General features: G+C 39.8%; 1 protein-coding gene across 11 annotated transcripts in view; it reads right to left on the bottom strand.

Moving 5' to 3' along the window:
* The window catches only part of LOC124066619 (diacylglycerol kinase beta), a 109,528-nt gene that overhangs the window by 51,540 nt on the left and 32,004 nt on the right, over window positions 1-25,984 (bottom strand). For 9 of the 11 annotated variants that reach the window (XM_046403160.1, XM_046403159.1, XM_046403165.1 and 6 more), the window contains 17 exons: window positions 23,897-24,047; window positions 20,459-20,521; window positions 19,784-20,047; window positions 18,854-19,006; window positions 18,325-18,374; window positions 17,873-17,947; window positions 16,013-16,132; window positions 15,234-15,351; window positions 14,605-14,693; window positions 11,919-12,035; window positions 11,186-11,284; window positions 9,401-9,511; window positions 9,073-9,146; window positions 8,519-8,593; window positions 4,205-4,290; window positions 3,557-3,646; window positions 82-242 (listed from right to left, as the gene is read on the bottom strand). In XM_046403160.1, coding sequence (XP_046259116.1) covers window positions 82-242; window positions 3,557-3,646; window positions 4,205-4,290; window positions 8,519-8,593; window positions 9,073-9,146; window positions 9,401-9,511; window positions 11,186-11,284; window positions 11,919-12,035; window positions 14,605-14,693; window positions 15,234-15,351; window positions 16,013-16,132; window positions 17,873-17,947; window positions 18,325-18,374; window positions 18,854-19,006; window positions 19,784-20,047; window positions 20,459-20,521; window positions 23,897-24,047 — 1,896 coding nt within the window. The remainder of the gene's footprint in view (window positions 1-81; window positions 243-3,556; window positions 3,647-4,204; window positions 4,291-8,518; window positions 8,594-9,072; window positions 9,147-9,400; window positions 9,512-11,185; window positions 11,285-11,918; window positions 12,036-14,604; window positions 14,694-15,233; window positions 15,352-16,012; window positions 16,133-17,872; window positions 17,948-18,324; window positions 18,375-18,853; window positions 19,007-19,783; window positions 20,048-20,458; window positions 20,522-23,896; window positions 24,048-25,984) is intronic. The other 2 variants (XM_046403169.1, XM_046403168.1) reach the window with 1 other exon arrangement.

Genomic DNA, 25,984 nt, shown 5'->3' with positions numbered 1-25,984 from the left:
TAGTGAATATCTGTAAACCATAGTGTGGATTTCTTTTCATTGAAAACTTATACCAAGTTATTGTCTGTAGAGTTTCCTTACCACTCCAATAGAAAAGTAGTTGTTGACGATGCTGTAGGGTACTGGGTCGCCCTTCTCCTCCTTGTCATCTGGGACGATGTCTATATTCCAGCGGTCCAGCACCACCTCTGTGCTGTGTTCGATGTCCCGAAGGACCTTCAGTAAGCTGCCACCCTCGTAACCTGCCAAGAACAGCCAGAGAGGAAGGTGCGAATGCTAAAAATACAAGCTTGACTTGAATATTGCTTTCCTTCACAATGAATAATGAATTGTTATTTTGAATTGATATAATAAATATGACATGTTCATGTTAATAAATGTTCTTTTTTAGACTTTAATAATTTTAATTTTGATTTAGGTGTCTACCTTAGCAGTACTTTGCTGCTTTGTTTTGCGTGACGTGCATCTAAATGTAAATATAGAACTGAACTGAATATGTCGTTGATCCAGCTTTTTAAGTTAACATTGTGCAAAGGCAACAAATGTTCTGAGTGTAATCAGCAGAACGGCACTGATAAGTGACAGTGACAGATAAGTCCAGGTCCAGGATGTACATCTGAGTGAAAATATTGGATGTAATTGAGCCAGTCATTAGAAACGCACAGTTTGTGATGCATTTTCCACCACCAGCCAGTGGCTAGTCTCTGGTAGTGTTGTGAGTACAAGTACTAAAGCAAATACATGAAGAAAGATCAAAACGGCTAACTGGCTTTACATAGGTAAGACTGTTTGGGTCTCTGGGAAGAGATCTTCAGTTATCCTCTTCATAACTGCAGCCAAAGAGCACAAAACTGAGATCTTTGAGAGCCTTAAGAGAAGTCTTAATACAGGATGTAATAATGTTATAGAGAACAGAGTCAGGTCCGTAAAGAAAGGGTGTGATGTGGAAGAACATGACAGGCCTGACCTTGCCCCAGCACATTTTGGATGAAAAAAAGGTGAAAAAAAGTCATTATTTCTCAAATTACTGAAAAAAAAGCTGAATCAACCCTATTGTGAGCTTATGTGACAGCAATTTTATTTATTTATTTTTTTGTGGTTCCTCAGATTATTGTCACAGCCTATCCATACGTAAACTGCTATATTCAACTGGGGCAAAAGTGGATTATATGGGTTCAAACATGCAACACAATTGCACTGATTAGGCTGCCACCTCTCAGAGACTGCTGCCCCCACCACAGCCCAAGACACAGCCCAGGACTGAGGGCACCTCGGGGAGTCTTTTGGTTCTACTCCACAGCTGACAGGCCGCTTCAGCAGCCAGGCGTCTTAATCAGAGGCGGATGTTCCAAAGGTGTCACGAGGGCGTGAGCCATTAATGAGTACCCTCACACTGGGAGCATCATGTGTGAAATATGAGTGCGTTTGCATGTATACATGTTCCGACATAGTGGTTCTTTAGAGATAATAGCGATTTCAGAGGGAACAGTTTCCATCTCATATAAAAACGATTATTCCTTTACCGCAGGATCCCTCATCACGCTCATCCTGAATGTCTCACTCACACACATATAACCTGTGCATCATACACACCATGTACACACCATGTATCACACATTAAAGCCCTTGAAAAGTTACCCAAATGACAACATCAGACATCGTTCAGAGCAGTTGTCACAGTCATTAAGTCAAAGATAACAAACTCCTTTACGGCCAGTGCAACAACACTAAGAGTCTACAGCCTGGCAGCTAGCTGCTCTGTGACGCTTTACGTAATTAAGGTGCTTTGATTTAAATGATGGTGTGGTCAACTTAAACACTAACTTGTTGACATTAAACAGGTATATATATGTGTTCACCATCTCGGGTTAGCAAATCAGAATGCCAACATTTGCTAATTAACATTAAACAAAATACAGCTGCAAATTAAAGTTTTGACCAGATGACAGTGTGACATCAAAAATAATGAAATGTTATTACATCATCATTCATCCTGAATGTGAAACATATTTAATGGCATCCATCTGACAGTTGTCAAGACACTCTCCCTTAAGGCAAAAATGTCAACTGGCTGGTGATACTAAACCAAACAAAATTCAGATGGTCAGCAAAGTCAGTAGGTTACATTCTCTAGGGACTGCGAATTTTGGGGGCAATACATTTCGTGAATGTCAAGATATTTCACAGAATAAGTGAAACGTTTGACCTGCTGGTGGCACTGAAGGATGACTATGTGGGATTCTTGAATACCCGTCTAGAGTTTTCATGGTAATCCATCCAGTAGTTGTTTAGATAATACGGTCTGGACCAACGTGGCGGATCGACCGTTATCCCTTGAACCATGTGGGTAGAAATTGACTGCTCACCCTTACATACAGATCACCCTTTCTTCCACAGTCAGTTGAGGCTTAACAGCTGAAGAGACTCCAGCTCTTACTTTAGTGTTTATTTCTAGAAAAGATGAACAAAAGTACCAAAGCCCTCTGGACCTGGCAGCTTATCGACAAATCATCATTCATAAGCCTGGGTAAGTGCTCTGCTGGTCCTCCAAGCAGCAACAATCAAGCAGTCATAAGCAGCCATTCTAATTACTAGCCCAAAGTACTGCAACAAATCAATGGCTGGCAGAGGATTCACAGCACAAGTGCTTTGCATATTAACAGTTTTTAATTTGACACATAAGGGCTCCCACTCTCCTTCCCCCATCTTTCATTTCCCAAAAAGATGCCTGCATCTGTGTTCCAGTATGCAACTGAGACCCTTCGTAAAACTACATTCATGTCATTCATGAAGGGGTAAAATGAACCACACCAAAGCTCAGTGTGTGCAGGTTTTCTCAGCATATTGGGAGGCCAAGTAGAAATCTATAAATAAATGTTTTTCATCATCGTGATTCTGAGTTTGCAATGTTGTGCCTAAATACTCTTAACCCCATCTGTTCATGTTAATCCCGTAACATCAATTTTTGTCTCCCCTTTTCCAGATCTTCAATGATGTTGTGTGCATCATTCCATCAAATGGAAAATTCTAGATGTCTTGCTCATTATTTTATGCACATCTTACCAAAATTCAGTCTGAAACATTTGGTATCTTTGTAAACTTAAAAAAAACAAAAAAAATCTGTTTATTTCAGAATCAGAATCGGATTCAGAATTGTCTTCATTGCCATGTAAGTGAAGAGGTTTCACATTACTAGGAATTTGTGTGCATACATAAAACGTAACAACATATAATAACAGTGCAGGGAATGACAAACAAACAAGGCTTAGCTGCACAGCATTAGTACTGTAATACTGCAGTGTGGAGTACTGTGAGTATTCCATTCATGATTGAAATAAAACTTAAATTCTGTTGTTTCTCTACTAGATGGTTTTCAACTTAAGCTATATCAGATCTCACTGCAAGTGAGTAAATCATTTTTAACCAAATTAAGTTATATTGTGGGTCACTGTGTGAAACTATTCAAATTTAGCTGGCATGTGCAGGTTTGCTTTGGGTTTGCTTTGATTTTACTTTAAAAGCTTACACAGAACACACACACACACAAATGACTGACCTCCTCCCCAGCGTAAGCAGCGTGCCAGGTCGTTGCCTGTGCCCAGAGGGAGGATGGCCACTGGGGGGTGCCTGGCAAAGTTGGCTTTATCTGCAAAAGCAACAACAGAGACTTTAAACAAAGAGAGAGAGATGAAGGGGAAGACTAAAGGAAAAATTGATTTGATTATGACTTCAGTTTCAGCTCAAATGTATATCACTTATGATAAAAATATTACAATAACAAATAAATGGCTAAGATCTGGGAACATGGCAACATTGCTACAGCAAGAACAGCAACGGGTCAGATATCAGACAGGATGTAACAAAACCACCCTTTTAGCCATGTATCCATCACTTTCATTTTGGATAAAACCAAGCGTGAGTACACCTGTGAGGTTGTTAATAATCCTTCACTGCACATTAAGAATGTGTGTTCAGGATTACAGCAAGTGCAGCAGGTCAAAGCTGAGTCAGGAAGTCTGTCTCTACATCCGTTTACCTTTGGGTTTATTTACAACCAGTCTGACGTTCTAACCAGTCATATTTCTTTTTAGTGGTCCCAGATCTCAGTGATCTTAGTAAGCTGGTGAGTAAAACCATCAAAGTCCTGACTGTTGGTCATTTTAGGATGTTCCACCCATTTGTCCAGACCATATAAACTGTGTACCTATACAGTCGAGGATCCAGCCCACAGTGCCATCACCTCCACAAGCAAGCACCCGGAAATCAGGAACGTCATGGAAAAAGTTGAGCCTGAGAGGACACAAGACCCGGTAGATTAAAACCAACACATGTAGAAACTAGTGTTTTACAAAGGTGCTATTTTAATCTGTTGACTGGATTTAAAGAGAACTTTTGCTCTGAAATCTGACAAAAGGGAAGCTGTTGCAGGAAGTCAATCATGAGTCAAAGTTTGGAGTTTATTTATTTCCAAATAATGGCTGAGTATTTAGCTGATTTGAAGAATCTAGATGAGCCAAAAACTCACCTCTCACGTGCTTTCAGAGAGAAACTTCTCCTGAGTGAGTGCTGTGTTTCTGGTAAACCAGTATGGATTTAACCCAAACAAAATGATCCACCTCTCTGTAGGGATCTTTTATTTAAGGCTGTCAGACACTCACTAACAATCTCAGCCTGTGAGTGGCAGAAAAGCCTTTTCAGTGGATGGACAGTCAGAGTTGCCCCCAAAGGATTACAGCAGCTGAAGTGATCTATTGGAGCAATTCCAAAACTTTTACTGTAGTACTATGAATTATTTACACACCAAGATATGGAAATACAGAGCATAGGTTTTAAAATGCCAGGATTCCTCTTTAATAATGATTGTGACAGGGATTTTGTTTTTACGCTGTGAATGATTTAATGAGTTGAACTGAAAGTCTGATGGGCACAGAGACACAAAGAGAGTTTAATCAATGTGTGTGTGTGTGTGTGTGTGTGTGTGCTTTCCAGCTGTGTTCACTGGACTCCTTTCCCTAGAAACCATCATCACAGAGTGTGTGCCCTTCAAAGGGACCTTTAATGTGTGTTAGGACAAAAGTGTCAACGGTAGCTTTCATCTCTTTCAGTCATGAAACAGCTGCATGCAGAGCCCAGTCCCTTTCACACCGACCACCTGGTCCTGCACAGTAACGGTTGCAGACCTCCCAAACCATGTCTACATCTCAAAATAAGTATAATGTGGCTGGTACAGTGTATACGTATTCAGCGTTATAGATAGCGATATGCATTTGCAGCGGTGGCACTGACAACATGAACGGCTCACTCAATGCCGAAGGATAAAATCGGTGATATTTCTGTGATTCTGTAGCTATCTTACAGTCAACAAACCCAATGACCGAAAGCATCAACAATCAAACAAAGCCAAAGTCTGGTTTATTTGGTTTGCCACAGAGCATTATTTGTGTCCAAAAACTATTAAAAACACATCAGTGTTACTGTGAGTCAAGGCATTGTCTAGCTGCTGAATGCACAACTGACAATATTCCCTAACAAAAGCACTATTAATTCTTGCTTGAGTAAAGTTTACTAAAAACTGTGAAACAATGTCCTGCCGTTTCAGGAAAGTTTTTTTTTTTTCTCAAATTACTGTATATTTGTGTCCTTCAACATTTGAGGCAGGGAAATTAGAAAGTATTGAAAGACATGCTTTGTCTGTATTTACACTGATTTTAGTCCTGTGTGGGGAAAAAATGCAGCCCTGTTATTTGTTTTAAAGAGACTGATGTTCAGGGTTATTCAGCATAATAGTTAAACCGGGCTCACAACAGTCATGAAGCAGTATAGATGTGACCCGTTTTCAAATCTAAGTTCAAATGTCTTATGGATGCTCTGCAAGTTAACACTGACAGATGGGATTTCTAATAAATTTCAGCCCAATGCCATACAAAGGCGCTTATAAATATAATGTATTCTTCTTCTTTTTCTTATTATTATTACTATTTATAAAGCACCAAATCACAGCAAAAGTTATCTCACTCCATTTTCAAAACAGAGCAGGTTTACACTATGGTCTTTAATATAGTGCATTATGACTTCCTATACTGAACGTTACATGCTGTGACATCAAACAGTTATACAATAATATAATAGTTAAGGTATGAGTATAGGTAGTCATAATGTATTATAATGTTGGTGTTTTTTTGTTATATATATTTTATAACCCACTGTGCTTTGCTTTGGCATCTGAGAGGCCTTCATACTAATGGACCTGTTATCAAAGTAGACATCCAGGATCAGATCTCTTTTCAAACTGGTACAACAGTATCACCAAGCTTATTTCTTAAAGTCTACTACACAGTCTAAATGTACACTGTGTACAAACGTATAAACAGTCTTCTCAGCTTTTGTTTTAATGTTAGTCTTGTGAGCGATCCACTCAAATCACAGTAGGTGGTGATTATTTCTGGATCAGGTCAGATGATCCAGAGACAATGAGGACAACAACCCTCTCTGACGGACATGCAGAGATACTACACCAATATGCCCTCGCCGTAGGGACGTTACCACATCACAGAGCTGTGTATCACTTCGCACCAAAACCCTTCCACGTCAACATAAAATTTTAATTAAGCTGCGTAATCCTGGCTATGCTTTATGTATGACAGCTTGGGAGTAACATGTCCATTAACAAACATCTAAATGGAGGTTTGCATTAATGGAACGACTGAAACAATATTTGCAATGACTGAAAGTACAGCTAGGAATTGCATTCTCAAAACAAATCACTCAGTGCAAGCTGCCTCTCACCTCAAAGTCTACTGAGCCTGTTGCCATGGAGCCCATGGTAACAGTTGTGGAAGTTAACCCTCTATGTGACCACAAACCTTCATTCAGCTGTGCATGTTTATTTGTATGCATATTCACTTGCGCACTCTTAGCAGCACCAGCACAAATGTCCCAGTGCTGAGCAATAACAATATTACATGGCCTCATTTAAAATGTGATGTGTGTTACTGGAACAACGGAGCACTTGAACATTACAAAGGAGCTTCTAAATAAATAATTTATGAAACATAATGACTGTAAGAAATATTCTTGGTCTCAGACACTGTGGAAGCATTATATCAACTATGAAATGAAAAATGCACTATGATGAGCAAAAGTGGCTACACTTTTATTTACACTTTTATTTATTTATATTGCACCAACATTAGACCAAACAAAAAGGTGAATTATTTCTTTCAACATAAACTCTTTGTTGAGGAAGATGGGTGTACAATGAAAGCATAAAATAAAAATTTCAGATCACAATATGTTTTCCATTGTCCAATATCAGCTACAGCATTCTCCCCTGAGGCCTGAGTGCAGCAGCTCTGCCAGTCGTGACTGACACAGAGAGGGAGGAGAAGTGAAGGAACGGTGAGCAGAATGCCTCACCTTCATGGTAAAGCATTTACAGCTCTTGTGCTGCATCAGACATTTTTCTTCTGGGAACGGACGGAAGGTGCAACAGCATTCTTTTCAAAGTACAAGCTGTGCTTAGCTCTGCGTTTGTGTGTGCGTGTGTGTCAAGAGGTCAAACGCACAGCATGGCGGTAATCTGTTGTTCTTATTCCCCTTCAGCGAGCTCAGGTGAAGGACAATGGGAGCCGTGCAGTCAGAGGTGGTCTGCCAGCACAGTAACTACTGTACTTAATATTCATGCTGTTCTTTTTCTTTTGACATACACGCCTGATGCAGCTTAGATAATAGCAAAAAAAAAATCTTATTTTATTTTCTTATATCTTTGCTTTCAGTTATTCGCCGTCATTTCATCCTTTATCAAATGTTACCTTAGTTTCTACATAGCTCTGCATTTGGAGAAACGAGGTTTAAAATGAATTAGCTAACATGTTATGTTGTGTATGCAATTGTGTGATTAAAAAAAATACTTGTTCAATGGCATATTTAATTTCTATAACAATGGTAGTATGCTCGCTGTGTAACATATAGAGTGCATACATTGTGGTTCATACATCTTTAAACAAGATATAAAATACTGTCCAGACTGAAGCCAGAGGCAGAGCAAACAAACCAAAAAAAACAACAAAAAACCAAAAAAAAGTTTACAAACCCTAAATCTTTTAAATCGTTTTGCATTTTTGCAGTATGTACATCTATGCACGTATGTATTTATGATACAAGTTTTTAATTACATTTATAATATTCACATTTTGCAAAATCTATACCTGCGTCTAATATTCATACAAACAAGAATAAAATACATGTCTAGTGTATCAGCAAGGTTGTGCTTAGATGCAGTCTGTCACAGTCTGATAAACCAACAGTTTACAGCTTGTACAACTGAAAAGGCACCAATGACTTTAATCAAGAGAAGAGACAAATTTCAACTATATAAAAAGATTGATGATGATTGATATAATCAGAAATAGAATTTTCAGCATCCTACTGACAGATCTCTCTGATTGTTGAAGGCTGTATTATAAACAGTGCCCTGGCATAAAAATTAGCAAGAAAGAGATGAAGGCTGCAGACTTACCCAACCATTGGTCCCCCTCGCTCCAAACTGTACACCTGTCTGGGGTTCAGTAGGTACCTAAACTTCCTCAGTACTCTGGAGGAAGAGAGGGGGAAAAACAGCAGTGTAGAGTGAGCACCTACAGTACACAGACCAGCATACACAATATTATTACATCAGACTTGTTGCACTTTATATCCAATTTAAACACACAGACAGAAATAGCTACACAATAGCTTCTGGTTTCCTGTTAAAAAGATTTTTTTGTTGTTGTTGATGTTCTTGTAATGTCTATTCATAGAGAATAATTTCCTTTCTAATAAAGACTGTGTTACTATGGTAATGTGCCAGGCTGAGGCAGAGCAACAGGGTGAGATTGTGTGGTAAGTGGCGAGCAACAAAGCAACAATGTGTAGGCCTCTTCATCTTTAAATTGCTGCATTCAGAGGGTCAGCAGGAAGTTGCAGCATCTATAAGGCTCTTAAATGACAGAAATCTGTTTCCTGAAGTGTGCAGTAAAAATAAAGGACAAATGTAGAACAGAGCACCCGATCACACAGGTGATGGGAACTTACCGCTCCCCCTGTCTCCCTCCACTTTTGGGATTGACCATGACCAGGAGTGGGTGAGTACCAGGGAGAGGGGTGATCTGACATGAAGGAAAAACATGCATCAGTTTTATTTATATAGCACCTTATACAATCAAAATTGTCTTGAGATGCTTTACAGAGACCCAGAGCCTGAACCCCCGAGCAAGCAGACAGTGGCAAGGAAAAACTCCCTTTTAACAGGAAGAAACCTTGAGCAGGACCCGGCTCACAAGGGAGAACCATCCTGCTGATAGTCGGCTGGGTAACAAACAACTGAGATGATGGCTACCTGTGAGAGACTTGTCTAGTGTACCTGCAGTGCTTGTCCATCTCCAGGGGAGAATTTGAAAGTCTGGTTGGTGTCATCAGGGCTGGTGCTGGGTGGAGACTCCCCCTCACCACGCTTCACCACAGAATGACGATCCTGAATAAAACAGTGAGACTGATGTAGTAGTGCACAGTTAAGCAACCATGGGCCAGGGGTTATTAACTCTACATGACACAAAAGCACAAACATAGAAATCCTTACCTGCATGCACTTCCCCTTTAGAAATCAAAATGAATTTTAAATATACTGCAGCTGCACAGAAATGCACACCACGGATATGGATAATATGCATATAAATCCCATTGTCAATGAAGTATTTGTGAGAAAAATTGAGAAGTCAGACCATGAACCCAAAAATAGAATCATCACTGAGTGTGAAATTGAGGCAGGTGTGGTGGACACAGGTCTGACATAACTTGTTAGAGCAAAAGTCCATTGTTTATCCAAGCCGTGGTGGAAGTTTTCCACTCATCCAAACATGGATATAATGCTGCTGAACTGCTGTCTTTGTTCTTTTTGGAGTGAACAGTAAGACACAGGAGTGATGCGTTTGGCCATGTTTGGTAAAAGGTTAGAAGGTTCACTATTTGTTGAAATTGTTTTACAGATGTGTTGATTTATGATCATTTTGGAGGCTGCAGGTTGTGGTTCTGTTAAATTGTGATGGATTATTCTGACTGAGGTTTATATTATTTTGTCTACCACATGTTTATCAGTGAGAGTAATTTTAATAACAGAAGCACGTCTCTATCTCTCTCTACCACTCAAAAGAACCACAAACAACTAAAATGATCATGACAGTGCTTGGACGTTGGATTTAGGGCAGAGCTGTAGTATTTTCAGCTGGGTTCACCTCATGATGGGCAAACTGAACACATATTTCAAATGACATTTCTGTTACACTTTGGGAATCCATGATATAGTCTAAAATTCAAAATTTAAAGTGGCCATACAAACTTGTCATGTTTTCTGACTTATTGTACAATTACAACAGTCAGCCCACATATAGTCTGAGGAGGATTTCAGTAAAATTTGTTCTAATTTATTCATAATGCTTCATAACTGCACTCATAATCTGCCATCGACAACTGCATGCAAGCCACTCATTACAACCGTCCTTCACACGTCCAATAAAAGGCACTAAATAAATATATATTATCAAGATTTTGCGGTTCTAGGGGAGCAGAGCTGCTCTCTGGACAGTAAGCCACACACATGCACATAAATGATGTACAAAGACTATCTGACAAAGACACATGTATTTTTTAAATATCAAATTTCTTTATGAAACATTATGATAAAGCAAACCTTGTTATATTTATATCAGTATGTACTTCACTTAACTTAATACAAACAATGATGATACCACATGGACTATTATAGCATCCTGTGAGTTACCACAGTTCATTGTTGAGGTGTGTATAGTGAGTATAGTCATAATGCCATTATAAGACCCATCAGTCAGCCTCTAATTTATAACTAGTCAAGAGTATCCAAAAAACAGTTGAAATTATAATTCATATATCACATCTATAATGTTTTATGACTGTTGATATAGTGTTCATGAACGAGGCCATGAATGCATCATAATTCACTATGTATGCCCCCATAACACACTAGATTTGTGGTCTTGATAGAAAGCGTGAAGACATAATAGTAATATAGTGATATAACACTGCAACCAAACTATTCCTCCTTCATCTGTGAAAGTGAACATCATCTCAGTTAGGTACAGTCTTGTGTATGGACAGCAGAAAGAAGCGTTCTCACCAAGACAACAGGGCAGATATACGAGGGCAACAGAGTGTGGTCCCTCAAGGCTCCCCCATCACACTCTGGCTTCACATTAGATGCACACTTATTATGGAGCTACAGAGGAGAGGAGAAGCAGAAACATAAGAACTGTGGGTGTAATCCATCTGTGGGACTGAGTGTGTCAAATGTTATCAGTATGAAACGCCTTTACCCTGACAGTATATTTATACTGACTCTTTGGCAGGCCATGAAGTACCAGTCAAAAAGTTACCCATTTGTATTTCTATGCAGAATATTTTTCATGCTGACATGACAACAACTGCTCCGCAAACTTGAGGATTTTGGTAGCAGGATTAATGTTGAGCAAACTCCAAGTCAGTGATGACATCTAGTGGATTTGAAAAGTAATGCCAAGTAAGATGTCTAAAAGTGTATAAGTACTTGTATCACATTGTGGGGACAAAAAGTGGTTCACACAGTGTTTTTGTTTCTGTTATTCATAACCTCACTCAGTGTAAATTGATTGGACAGAATAAAACACCCGTCAATATAACAAACATACAATCTAAAATATAAATCTATTAGTGCAAGTCAGTGTAATGTCCCTGTAAGAGTGAGACAAACACTATAACGGGCAGGGTCCTTTACATTAACCATCATAAACACTTTCATAATATAATGTGAGGATAAACCCCAAAAATAATGACATGTTACCTGGTAAGATTGTCTATATAACTCAGCAACTCACAGTGATCTGACACCAGACGCAGTGCAAGCCCGTTAAGCCCTGGTAACACTTGATACTTCGGTGACAGCGGTCGCACTTGGTAGGAGAGTTGCCCTCCATCCATACATGCTGCATAGCCTGGGGTGCAAAACAGATCAAAAAATGTTGTTTTAATGTTATTTTGCATTTAATAGCTACCATTTTCCATTCCATTTTAAATTAGTAATCAAGTCAAGATGTAAATAATTTAGGGTTTTGTTTTAAATAATCCAAACATCCACTTTAAGAGCAATCCTAAATAAATAAATGAACACCCTAGAACATTATGGGTGGTTGATGAAGGGATACTTTTGTTGATCTGACAAGGTTATGGGGGAACATTGGAGAAAAATGTTGGGAATCACTAACTTAAACAATATCCACAGAAGAACATTAGAATGGTTTTCCTCAGCTTTTCTACTCCAGTGAGTGCCAAAATGTGCTTATTGAAACATAGATTTTTGTAAAAACATATATTGTGGTGTGACTGTAAATAAAATCGAAGAGTTTGGTCTAAACCTGCTTTAATTGAAAAGTGTCATGACGTAACTGTAGTCTGTAGAAGTTCAAGGGAAAAGTGGATTTTCAAGGAAACCTTGATGAGGATGAAGAAAACAATTTCTTCATCCTCGAAGTCTGATGTTAAGGATATGATGAGGCAACAGTTAAAAATCTATTTAAGAATAGACCACAGAATTTTGGAAAATATAGAGTTGAAAAAGACAATAATTTGAAAAAGAAAATACAGGGCACATGTATTAAAAACAGAGCGTTTGCAAACCAGTAACCCCCAGTTGCTTTGCAATGCGTTGCCCAGCTGAGTAGGATAACTGCTTTCTTGTTTTTCTCGCTGATATTAAAAATAACTTGTACTGATAACCTGCCTGATGAAAAACTGAAACTGCTGTACCTTGTTTATTTCTCTATTTGCTCCAAGTTCTTCACCTGGCTCCCCATGCTTGGCATAAGCAGGAGAGAGACTGGAGGGCTTAGCTCACATGGTCAACTGGAGAGATTAAGGGGATAAATCTCCCCCCCCCCCCACCTTTTTACAGCTGGCACTTTTCTACACACAGATGATAAAGTCTTCCTTGCAGAGACTGAAAACAATCTTCGAAATTTGTTGAATACGTCGAAAAAAGATAAAGAAAGGTGAAAGAAAGGAACATGGGTTATGCAGACTTACATACTAGGTTTAAATTTCATTTTGACTCAAGTCTTCTGTCTGAGCATTACAAAGACTTGGCTCAAAATCACAGCAATACAGTACAAATCTTATGTCTGTCCTATTTTAGATTATGGTGCTGGGGTTTGACCGCAAAACTTGGATGATAGAAGACACGTAAAATGGAGCATAAGACTGACTTTCCATCACGTAATAGTCAATAATCGACATGCCTGATAAAAGAATTATCAGGCATTATGTTGGGATTTTTTTTTAAATAGTTATTCTTGTACAAAGGAGCTTTGGCAAGCAAGGTCTCCAATATATACCAGGCCTGAATGATAAGTCTGTGGCATAAGGTAGAACAAGTGCAATTTACATGTAGGGAGTAAGAGCTGTAAAATTCATCTCCTTCTGCATAAGGTCGCAGACTTGTGATTCACCCTTTAAATATAGAAATACATCATCTTGTAGTGTCAATCAAATTAAAGCAACACTATCTGAAAATTTTAATGTCGGAAAACATTTGTACAACCCAAAAACCCAATGTATCTACCATCCAGAGCACTCTGTCACCTTTAACCTGAAGCAGAAAAGAACTGTCCGTGCCCACTTGAGAGACTAGTGTGACCTGTCAGAGGTCAAAAATGCACCTTTTGTTCTCTTGCCCATTAAACTGTATCTTAATCTTAGCCATAGACTTATCCTTTAAATAAATTGCAATTGTGTTGTCTTCCTCTGAAATTGTGGCTCTGCCCAGGTGTAGCAGTTTCATTTCATGAGTGCCACAACATTGTTGAAACAAAGACAATTACGATGATTAAAACCTGGGCCTCCCAAACCCTGTTCAGAGAGAGAGATAATGCATTAATGGAGCTAAAAATCACACCGGGATGATAATAATAACAGCTGAAACTTGGTTGTTTTGCTGGATGCAAGGCAAAATATCCTTGTCTTGACTTCAAACTTTGGTGCACACAACATACAGATGATTTTCTCCTAGTCTCGCTTCAACACTCTTTGGGTTACCAAACGCCTACCAGTGATAGTTTTCATATCAGTGAATGAGTTTTTTTTTTTTTTTAAATGTAAGGAAAAATTTGACAATTAAAAAAAAAAAAAAACATAGGCCATAGCAACAACAACAAGATTTGGAGAAGCTGGAAAAGGTAAATGAATTAAATGTATCGTTATTAGTGGACACATAAATAAAGAAAACCCAGAACTGAAGAAAAGGAAAAGGCTTTGCTGGCCACAATCAGCATGTGACCTGAGCCAAAGAAATAATTCCAGAGAGCCTAAAAGCATCAGTGCTAAAACACTGAGGATATTAACTAGATAATAAGCCGTGCATGACCTAACAGACCATCCCATGATCCTCTCTGCTCTGTTAAACAGACTGGTCAGTGTTCCAGTCACATTACCCTGCAGCATCAGTCCATTTTATCCGCACCGCACTTCATGTGCAGAATGAACCTTTTCATGCGCTGTGTTTGTACTTACATTGGTGTGTCTACGTGACTTGGCGTAGGTGCTGATGCAGGCAGCGATGTCTTTAGACACACACCGTTCATGTACTGTGTACTTGCATACTGTGGGAAAACAGCCAGAGACAACAGTTTATTAAGATACAATTTCATTTTTAATGTTGAACAATATCTTAAAACTTTCTACACTTATTGGTCCTGTCTCATCTTAATAACCGCAACTCAAAACATGGCTTGCAGGGACTTTAATAAAATGTCTACCACATAAAACATAATTTCAGACAATAGGTGAGCACTTGCATTCCATAGTGACGGATGCCTTGAGAACTGCTCCCTGGCAGAATTCATTCAGTAATGAAATTACACATGATAACATTGTTAATGTTTTTTTTTTAATGATGACTGTGAAGACCTTTAATTGAAAAACGATATTGACTCAGAGGCACTCAGGCCAAACAAACAACTTCAATTTGCAGGGAGTAAAGGGAAAAGCAGATAAAGACGGAGGAAGAGACAACAGATAATGACAGAGATGGAGAGGAGAGGAAGGGAGAGGAGGAGAAAAGATGGAGACAAAGAGATGTAAACAGACTGAGATAAGCACTCAGGCAGACAGGCAGATAGATGGGTGATGCTGAGACTCACTGGAGCAGCAGAGGCCCTGCTTGCGAACGCCGAGCAACATGGTATGGCAGTAGTTACAGTAGGCTGGTTTGTTGAAGTGCTTCAGACGCCAGACGTGTTGCCCGTCTTCCTGTACATTCTACAAGGAAACAACAAAGGATAGATGAAGCTTCCTCTTTTGGGATCCTGTCCTGTCAAGAGCAGTCTCTCATCAATGAGTAAATGCACGTTTTCTACTACTTAGTAACATACATGGTGTAGTTTGATACTGCCGTTGAGTTCTTTGAATGTGTTGACCCGAGCTGTCCCCGTAACAATAGCCCAACCAGTTATCTGTGCACTATGAGTGATATGTGTTTGAAAACAGACTGACAAGCTATTAACTGATTTTAGCATATCACAGTGTACAGTATCAGCCAATACATAATAGTTTGTTTGACAGAGAGCATTAATTGTTGTATTTCTCAACCGCCAAATTGGCCGTCACCCTCAATTTCCAGTGTATTTAATGCATGAGTCCTCTTTTTAATGAGTATGTTTTGTGTGTAGTGTTTCAATTTTCCAGCAGCAGTAAATCAAAAGATTTTTGTTAAAAAAGAAAAAAGAAAAAAATAAATAAATAAATAAGTGAGTGGTTTGCATGAGAGATAGTCAGCACAGCCAGTCAGTGCTGCTGACTGAGAAGTCATGTCACAAAAGCAAGTGAGTGCTTCAAACTAAACTACTCAACATAAAAAATGTTCAAAAACATATAGAAAAACAAACAACTGATGGACACACACACACACAGACTAATGTACCGTATCCATGCCCAGCAGGACCAGTAAAGGGATAGTGGTGAGGCCTCCTCGGATCCACTCCTCCAGTGTGACTGTCCCATCTCTGTCATAGTCGATCTCTTCCATCATCTCCTTCAGTATCTGAAGTGACAGAGGTTACTGTATTACCAAATAAAACCAAAGTCAGAGGCACAGTCAGTCGCTGTGTACCTTGTCCGAAAAGTCCAAGTCAGTAACAGGCAGACAACATACTGCAGGTCAAACTATTAACAGATGTTGTTAAAGAATTTTATTAAACAGCTTTCCATAAGCTAAGTGTTTTAGTTATTAAAAACAAATAGATATACCCTGTAACACAATATTATAAACTTCAGTGTGTCAGCTCGGGAACACAGGTAACACTGTGGTGGTTAGCGTGTATGTTCTCCCTGTGCCTGTGTGGGTTTTCTCCAGGTTCTCCGGCTTCCTCCCACAATACCAAACACATGCATGCATTAGGTTAATTGGTCTACTCTACATTGCCCTGAAGTGTGAGTGTGTGCATGAGTGGTTGTCTGTCTTTGTGTGTCAGCCCTGCGATTGACTGACAACCAGTCCAGGTTGTGCCCCACCTCTCGTCCGTAGTGAGCCTGATGGATAAGCCTTATAGAAAATGGATGGATGGAAGTATTGAGACACCTCACCATCACATGACAGTTGATTCCCCCTCTGCAGCTTTAACAGCTTCCACTCTTCTGTGAAGGCTTTCCTTCAAGAATTTTAGAGTTTTTCTGAGGGAATTTTTGTCCATTCATGCAGTAGAGCATTTGTGATATCAGGCCCTAATGTTGGACAAAAATGTCTGGCTCGCAATCTTCATTCCTTTCATCCCAAAGGTATTTGATGGGTTTTGAGATCAGGGCTCTGTGTGGGCCAGTAAAGTTCTTCCACACCAGATTCATCCAACTATGTCTTTATGGACCTTGCATTGAGCACTGGGGCACAGTCATGCCTTCCCCAAACTGTTGCCACAAAGTTGGAAACATAGCATTGTCCAAAATGTCTTGGTGTGCTGATTTCCCTTTACTGGAAGTAAGAGACCTAGCCCAATCCCTGAAAAAGGATCCCATCCCAATACTTTTGTCACTATAGTTTATGTACAAATTGCAAAATTCATTTAAATACAGTCAATTATAACTGTCCTAGCATATAGAGACAATTGTAACATGTCAAAAAATATATTATATTATGCATAATTAATCAAATACTCAAAATGAAAAAGATTTTGTATCATTAACTTTATTATGACAAATCTTTAAAAATAATAATGATTACCTTTTTTTCACACTAGATGACAAAAATGAGGGGAAGCCATGAACTTAGAGTGCATATATTATTTGACATGAAAGCACTTGGGATGGGGGTAACCAGGTGGTGACAATCATGTTTTCACCTTCACACCACAATAAGCTAAACAACAAAACTCTGAAATATTCAATAAAATACAAACTTTTAGAATTTTAGTTAGCTTTGGTACTGTACCATGGTGGGGTTAATTGTAAATTGAATGAAAACAGTTTGAAATTCTTTATTTTGAAATATAAAACCGTGTTTTCATTTTCACCACTTTTGCTGCAAAGTGCAAATAATAGATTCTTGAATAAATTTACATGGAGATCAAGAAACCAGTTTCTAACAAGTGTGTTGTTTGTCTTCAGAGCACTTTGTTTACAAAGCTCTTTCAAGCAATTTTGTGTTTTTTCGAAAAAAAAAAAAATCAGTTTTATGGTCACTTGAAGCTTTCGCTGGCAGGACCAGCTAATGAATAATGATAGAATCTTCACCGAGGGACATGTTTACATTTTTCTTCCTGTTTTGGGACAGACTTTAGAGTTTGCTCACCGGTCGCAGTTCTGTTGAATCCCACTCCAGATACTCTGCTACATGCACCATCTGATTGATAATTCGATCCAGCTCCTACAACAAAAAGAACGACACAAGACCTTCTATCTTCTTCTATATATTTCAAACGTTTCAAACATGGATGACTGGTGTGAAAAATGTGAACCTGGTTCTTTTAGGAAACAGTTTTCAGAGTGAAGTACAAAGTGTAACAAAGTCTGAATGTGTACTATAGACTTCCCTGCATATATATTCACAGAAGACACTGTGTTTATGTGATCACGTCAGCACATGGTTCATATCAAACTGAACAGAACCATTACAAATGACCTCATATAAACACAACTGCTGCCACTGAGTGCTCAGGTTTCTATTCTTAGAGCTGCTCTATGCAAAGGGCAAAGACAAAACACAGAGAGACAGATGAGGAAAAAGAGACAGAGCCTACTCACCGAACTGTCCAGAACCCCGTTGCCGTCTGTGTCATACAGCCGGAACATGACTAGAGGGAAACGAGAGAACAGAGATCCCATGATGTCTCAGACACCATCAGATAATTCTCTCTGAAGCAGTAACATTCATTCTCGGACTCTCTCCAGATGGCCACAGGGTTAAAGAAGTGAAAGGTGCTACTTCTGTGCGAGGCATGGGGACCAGTTAGCAGAGATTAGCCTACTCAGTGTGCACCTATATAGCATTAGACACTAAAGAAGGCATTTGGGGATAGCGGGACTTAAGCATGTCACTGACCTGCCCTGTGTGGGAGGTGTATGTAAGGCCCTGGGGAGGCAGCCAGAGAAGGAGGGAACAGCTTTATTACTCTTGCTGTCAACCTGAGCTGACATGCTTTTAGACAAGCTGCATTAGTGGCCTCAGTACATGCTCACATTGCATATGACAACTGCTCCCACTTGACTTCCCCGAGAAGAGCTGCCCCCCCCCACCGCCCGCCCGCCTACATCCCCCATCCTTGTCACTCACACTCCAGCTTGTCCTCCGGCATCCCCCTCTCCAGCAGCGAAAGGTAGCAGACAATATCCTTGAGAAAGACCACCTGGGGCGATGGCAAGGGGGAGCTTTTCTGGGGCGATGGGCTCCTCCGCAGTGATAAATGCTTCTCCGAGTGGCTCCTCTCTGTTCATGTACAACACAAGTGTTCAAAGATGATCACAGCACCGATCACTCTCGACTGTGCTGTGGTTCCTCTGGTGAAATTAATGGAATGAATAGAGTCCAAAATAAGCAGCTACTAAATTAAACATTTAAGTATTAGTTTGACAGTTTTAGAGAACTGTGATCCCAGTACAACAGGTAGAGACAAAACAGAGCAGTGGAGAACAGGTTGACAAAACACTTTTTACAGTACAGACAGACGATGGAGGCTGCTGACCAAAACAACATGACATCATGTGACAGGGATAAACTGTGTGAAAAGTCACGACTGGATTAGCAGCACCTGGAATGAGTCATGTTGAAGTCTCAAAACTACAGCACTGCAATAAACTCAAAATCCATTTTGACATGGTGGCAGTAAAACTATAAACTGTATTATCCTTACCTAATTTAAAACACAGAAGACTTTTGTAAGAACATATCCTCACTTCACCTTGGCCTTACAACATTTTGTAGTACAATATTCTGTAATAAAAATGTAATAGGGAGGTGTAAAGGGAGAACAATGGCAATAGAAACTTTAACCTATATCTATCATGATATGAACAAATCTGATCAGTTATTCCTCCCAAAGTCTTCTAATTTTCCTCCTACGGTCCTACGGTAAATTCAGGGTTATCCCTTAGTAAGTGTTGAAGTCACACTACATGTATATGGACTTGAAGGAGCACCTTCTATTCTCAAAAGGCAACTCAGCCAATCACACTGATGTCAAAGCACCAGTGTGGCTAACCTCACCTGGTGAAAGTCTGGGGGATGCTGGCGACTTGGCAGGACCAGCGTTGGGGTTCAGGGCATTACTGCTGCCCTCTGAGGTTTTGACCTGGATGCAGGGTGAGCGGTGGGGCCCCCCAGGAGTATGGGCCCCTGTCCCTGAGCGCTGTGAGGAGGAGCGAGATGAACAAGGCGAGGTGGTGGCTCCTGAGCCTGCTGTGCTCATCACACTGGAGTGTTCCGGTGTGTGTCGGCCCATTGCAGACAGGATGCTTTTGCCGTTCATCCCTGTTAGCACAAACAGCAAAAAAGAGACAGAAAAAGAGTGAACAGAAATAATGGAAGGATGAGGGGGGTGCACAAAGAGTTAGTTAGTTGGTTGTAAGAAGCAACATAAAGAGGTGCTGTAAAATTACTGTAAAACTTTACAAAAATACCAATAAATACAAATAACAAATAATTCAGAGGATGCATAGAGAAACAGGAAGCAGAAAAAAATTACAGCACATTAAAACCTTCCACAAATAGCAATGACAAAGCATCAAGTCATCCACTGAGCCACAGGCAAAAGTACCATAAACTCACATGAAGACAACAAAAGCACACCAAAAAGGAAACAGGAGGTTATAGCCAACAGGACTTTCGTTCCATTAAGATGACATCATTTGATGATATGAACTCGTCGGCCTGCTCTGGTACCTGTAATTGGGGCACAGGCCACTTCGGTCTGAATAGAGATGCCTGCATCAATGGAGCGGGCTTCTGTGGGCAGTCATCGTTTTGAGAGGCAATAAAAAAAAGACAGCGGCAGTAGCAAGAAGAAGGAGTGAACATCGGTGAAGACAGTGCACTTTGGGTTCTGTGTAACATCTAAGAACAGACAAGGACTGCGGGGAGAAAACTTATTTTAGGATCTTTTGTCAAGAGCAGAAATCTGTCTGTCTGTGTTTCTACTTAAATGGCATAAAAGATGTCTACTATATGTTAGGGAGCAGGTGAGAGTGATTCAAGTGAAAACAGAAAACAGCATATTAAATATAAAAAACTTTTTCCAGAGCTGTCCAGGCAGCATCATTCTTGATAATACTCATACTATTACCCTACTAATACTAATACTATTTTATCTCCGTCTTCTGATTGGGCACTACAGAGATAAAAATATCCTAGTGTGAAAAATGAAAAATAAATTTTCTGAATCTGGAGCCATTAAAAGCAGTGACCAGCTTCATCCAGACTGGTTCATGTTACTCAGGATTACCACCAGGTGCCAGTGTAGGCTTTATCAACTGCCTAAACCTAAACACACACTGGAACAGAATTCTTATCAACCAACCAATGAACTCACTGATAAACTTCAGGTTCATCATATCTCAGTTTAGATTTTTTTATATATTAAAATATAAAAATATAATATTTTTGATATAATGGGGGATTGATTGAAGCAGAATGAGAGGTTATACAGCTCTTGTTCCATGCACGTACAGTTTGAAGTTATAAATTTATCCAGTATTTCTGTTTCAGGTAATTAAAAATTTCAAGTCACTTCACTGAAGTTGAGAGAAGTGCTTTTCCAGCAGTGCAACGCTCCAGTACACAAGGAATGAGGATTTGAACCCAGCAAACACCAAACCTATTCACCTGATTTGGTGCCATTAAAATACCTCTTCCACAAGATGAAAAAGGAGCTGGGTGGTCACCATTTTAACAATAATGATGACATTATTGCTGCCATGGACCACTCTCTGGAGGTTCAAGACTCTGATTTCTACAAAGAAGGGATCTGTATGCTCCACGACTGTGAGACTGAGTGCGTAAATGTAGGAGGGCACTAAGTAAAGGTTTTCTTTAAATGACATTTTACTCCTCAAGTAATCAATATCCATACAGAGGAAGTAATTTCAACCACATCTATAACATTACTATAGATAGATAGATAGACAGATTTTATTGCAACTTGCTCATATCAGATTGGTACTAGGTACTAGTTGTTATGGAGAGTTAAAGCATCAGAGGGAAAATAGTATCCAAATATCCCTACCTTCCATTAAAAGTGTCCTGTACATTTTAAAACCAGTCACTGAATCTTATGGTTGTGGTGAAGTGCCACAACAACAAAAGTAGGAATGAAGAACACTCTTAAACATGAATATGAACAATGCAGTTTTCAAATTATTGTGAAAATATGGCTTTGCAAGTGTTATACAAGGAATAAAATACATTCAAGATGTTTGTGGCTGCTCAAGGACACCAACAATGCGTTTTGGTGAAGACTGAATGTAAACATAATTTTCATTTATTTTCAGTAAAAGTCCACAGGCTACTTTAATTGTTGAGGATGCAAAAAAAGAAAAAACAACAACCAACCCCACCAGCATTGGGATACATCAGGAAGCCATCATGCACACACCAGTGTGTAGTTTAGAATGAGTACAACGGAGGTTTTACAGTCCATGAGGAAAAACTAAGAACTGATCTGACTGAAGCTCCTCAGCTGCCATCAGAAATGCAACACCCACCCACAAACAGTTCACAATACATCAGTAATGAAGTGATGACTTTACTGACATTTCTGCAGGACTGGCACAGTGCACAGTGAGCAAGCTGTAGCCGACGTCTCTAAGTGAAGTCAAACCTGGGACGTCACAAAGTAAACTAACTGAGATGCTGGGAATCTCTGGTGCTCAAAGTGACATGCTTTCACTCAGCTTAGCCTCTCTACACTTGTTGTCTCTTACTTTGCAAGCATTATATCACAGAAATAGATTTCTAATTCAACAGTCCATCTGTCTCCTCAGCTGCTCTGCAGTGAGGCGCAGACAGGCACAACCCACTGCCAGGACCCACACAGAACTCACATGGAGGCGTGGAGGCAGACACAGTTTACACACTGCACAGAGCAAGGTGCAAGAGAACTGTAACACATTTCTGTCTTCTTCTTCTCTGGTCAGTCTGAAGGGAAAGAATGGTATGAATAAAGACTGCAAAAAAATAAAAGGAAGTGAGTTAAGTGGGGATTATAACCATTATCATCTTGGGTTTTTGGAGCCAGAAGTGACCATATTTAGACAAGATGGTGGAGCTTTGCTATGCTTCTATCCTGAATGGATGGAGTCCGAGGACACACTTCAGTAGCTACTTGTCAATCACAAAGTAACCACACTCTAAAGCATGCCCTGCTTTACTGTCTATTCTACTTACTGAGGTAACAATAACGTGAGAAGTAGGTTAATTTTCTCATAAGCTTACAGACAATCAGACTTAACTTTTCAGGTTCAGACACTGTTCACTATACTGTCCGTTGGTATTTCACAAAGGTGACTTGTTCACCAAACAGAGTTACCATTGCTGTGATCTGTTCCAGTTTCTGAGGGGTTTTTTTCACTGAAAGAAGACCTTCTTTGCATTACTTTTTTGCTAAAATCTTGAGGTCGTAAACCTTACAGCTGATGGCCAGGTGGCCGTCAACGCTCATGAGAGCTAGCTATTTTTTTGTTTAGTCTTATTGTTAAATGGTTTAAGTTTTGAGACCATCCATAACAGCAAACTGGATGGATGCTAGAGAGACCAAAAGCTATGACTGAAACTACAGCTGATGAGAGGCCACAGGTGCTTGACGGTGCCTTACCGTTTGGTATGGTAGGGTTGGTAAGTCCGTTGAACCATGGCAACAGTCACAGTTTTAAAATATCCCGGATAAGACATGCTGTTACATGTGCTTCAAAAAACAGCTAGCCACTGAAAATATAGTGAAGTCTTTTCTGACTGAAAATTCCATTTTTTCGTACATTTCTGGAGCTTCTGGACCTACCTCAGACTTCGTTAATGCTTTTAGCTTAGCGGCTACAGTGAAGATTTAATCTTGAAAAAAGGGTGTAAATAACATCTTTTCAAATCATTTTAGGATCCTTTAGCTTGCAAAGACTTGGACTTTGGGAGAATGCTGCAACACAGTTTTACTGTGACGCTCCATAAATGTTTAGTGGAAGGAACTTCACCAACTTTCCATCAGCATAGGAGTGAGTAGATTGAATCTTAATTTTTCAGTGGCTTTCACTGAGTGGGCGTATTGTATCATTCTGCAATGTCAGCAAAAGCATGAAATGTAATTGTGATTCATAAAAAATCCAAAAGGCCTACCCAGTAAGCTTGATCCTGCACGAGGCTGATCAGGAGAGCAGCCTCCTGTCTTGCTCTTGAAGGAGGTGAAGAGATGCTGACACAGCTCCTCTGGGATGTCATTCTCCAGGTAAGTGACCATGAAGAGCCGGAAGCCCTCATAATCAATGGGCTGCATGGGAACAGAAAAGCGCAAATGTACGTTATGATAAAAATAACAGAATTATTGAGGTAAACTTGTGACTTTGGAAATTACACAAGCAACAGATGGACAATTAAACTGTTACAACAATGACAGAAAAGAAAAATGTGATGGACATTCAAATTCGACTGAAATGCAGGTCTGCAGCCTTGATTTGTGGTATGCCAGTATTCTGTTGAAGCAACATTTTAATGACAATATGGTTTGAAGCCATTAAAGTGAAAACATTGTCTATTATAGGAAAAATCTAAAGGTCAGTAAAATGTCAAAGTCTGTCAGACCAGTTGACTGACCACCACAGATTATCTTGTTAAGGTTAGCAAGGGCAGAATGGAGGTGCTGGAGGCTGCACCCAATGAAACCTTGGTGTTTGGAGGCCTGATGGTTTTAAAGAAAATAACGTAGAGAAAGCAACATAAATAGCAAAACATGTTATGTCAACATTCCTGAGCCATGATGCTGAATACAGAAATGTAATGCCCCTCATACAGCCATGTGGTGAGGGCACTGTAGCACTCAACTCAATGATCCCATGAACTTTGGCTTTCTCCCCTTTGGCAGGGTGACAGACCATCTGTAGCAGATAAGGCTGGGTTTTGATATGTTATGTCAGTGGACAGAATGTGCATGCAGTCTGCTGACACAGACACCACACAGCATGCAGAGCCCGCTGGGCTGAGGCTTACTTGGTTGAGAACATCTTGCTTCTGTTTAACAGTTAGAACAACAAGGAGGAAAGGGAAGAAGGAGGAAAGAGTGAGGGAGGAGCAGGTAGAAGAAGAGGGAATATTTTTGATTGATGAGTGTGTTAGTGGTGTGTAAACTGCAGTATAGAATACACCTGTCTGCTTAAAAAATAAAAAATAAAAATTCAAAAAATCAAAATAGCAAAACCTCTCATTTGTGTTGCTCAAACTGGAGGATGTTTGGCATTTTTTTCACAATTTCTGTTTGAAAAATGATGGAAAAACTGATTTGCTAATCATTTCAGTTGGTCAGCTAATTACATCAGCCCTAGATCTGGGTGATTCTCGGTGAGTTATATGTGTTCAGGATTTACTTTAGAGCAAGCAAATGCAAATAAACTCAGCAAACATAAATAAAGATGTAGTGTGGACCCTCTTCTTCCCAGGGCACACCAAAATAGGACAAAGTAAAGCTGATCCCTTTTGCATGTCAAGACTTAGTGGAAATATGCTTCTAATTTGCTTCTGCTCGGCAGGTTTGAAGCTGCTGCAACTGACGGCCATCACAGAAGAACACACTGTGATGAGGACCCTCCCTGAGCTCAGCAGTGTTGACCTGCAAGCTCCGAAAGCCAGCCAGGCATTATTCATATCGCTCTCTTCTCCTTATTTGGCCAAACAAACCACGAGGCTTTAATTTGCTGTGCATCGTGAAGCAAGGCAGCTTGAGACAAATACGCTCATGAGCACACATGCCATGGAAAACACTTGTCTTTCCACATACTACACTACAGATAAAGCGTAAGTGAAATCACAAAACGCAAACACCGTGCTCATATTCTGATGGATTTCCTTGAATTTAAGTACTCCCAGACACATCTCATCCCTCTGGAAAACACGTTTACCCCAGAGTCTAAGCTACAATTACTTCCCCTGTCAGCAGGCTCACATTCAAGGCTGTCAATCTGTAAATACCTCCCAAGGGCAACTATGACACATTTACATGGTTCATTTAATGTTTTTCATTTAGACAGGGCTGTCAGAATGATTTGATTGACTTTGTTTTGGTATCAAAAGGTAGAAGGCTACAGGCTACTGTACTGCCTAGATTCCATCGCGGTGGAGTAGTCCTGTCCTGATCTAAAGTACAGCGTTATCAGACTGAAGAAATGAGGCTGTCGTTTGTGATAAGTGGCAGACACTTTGCTTGAGAAGTACTGG

Source organism: Scatophagus argus, chromosome 11 (genome assembly GCF_020382885.2).
Source record: "Scatophagus argus isolate fScaArg1 chromosome 11, fScaArg1.pri, whole genome shotgun sequence".
NCBI classification, from domain to species: Eukaryota; Metazoa; Chordata; class Actinopteri; family Scatophagidae; genus Scatophagus; species Scatophagus argus.
Note: the sequence above shows the minus strand (reverse complement) of the source record. Positions and strands in the feature narration are given on the sequence as shown.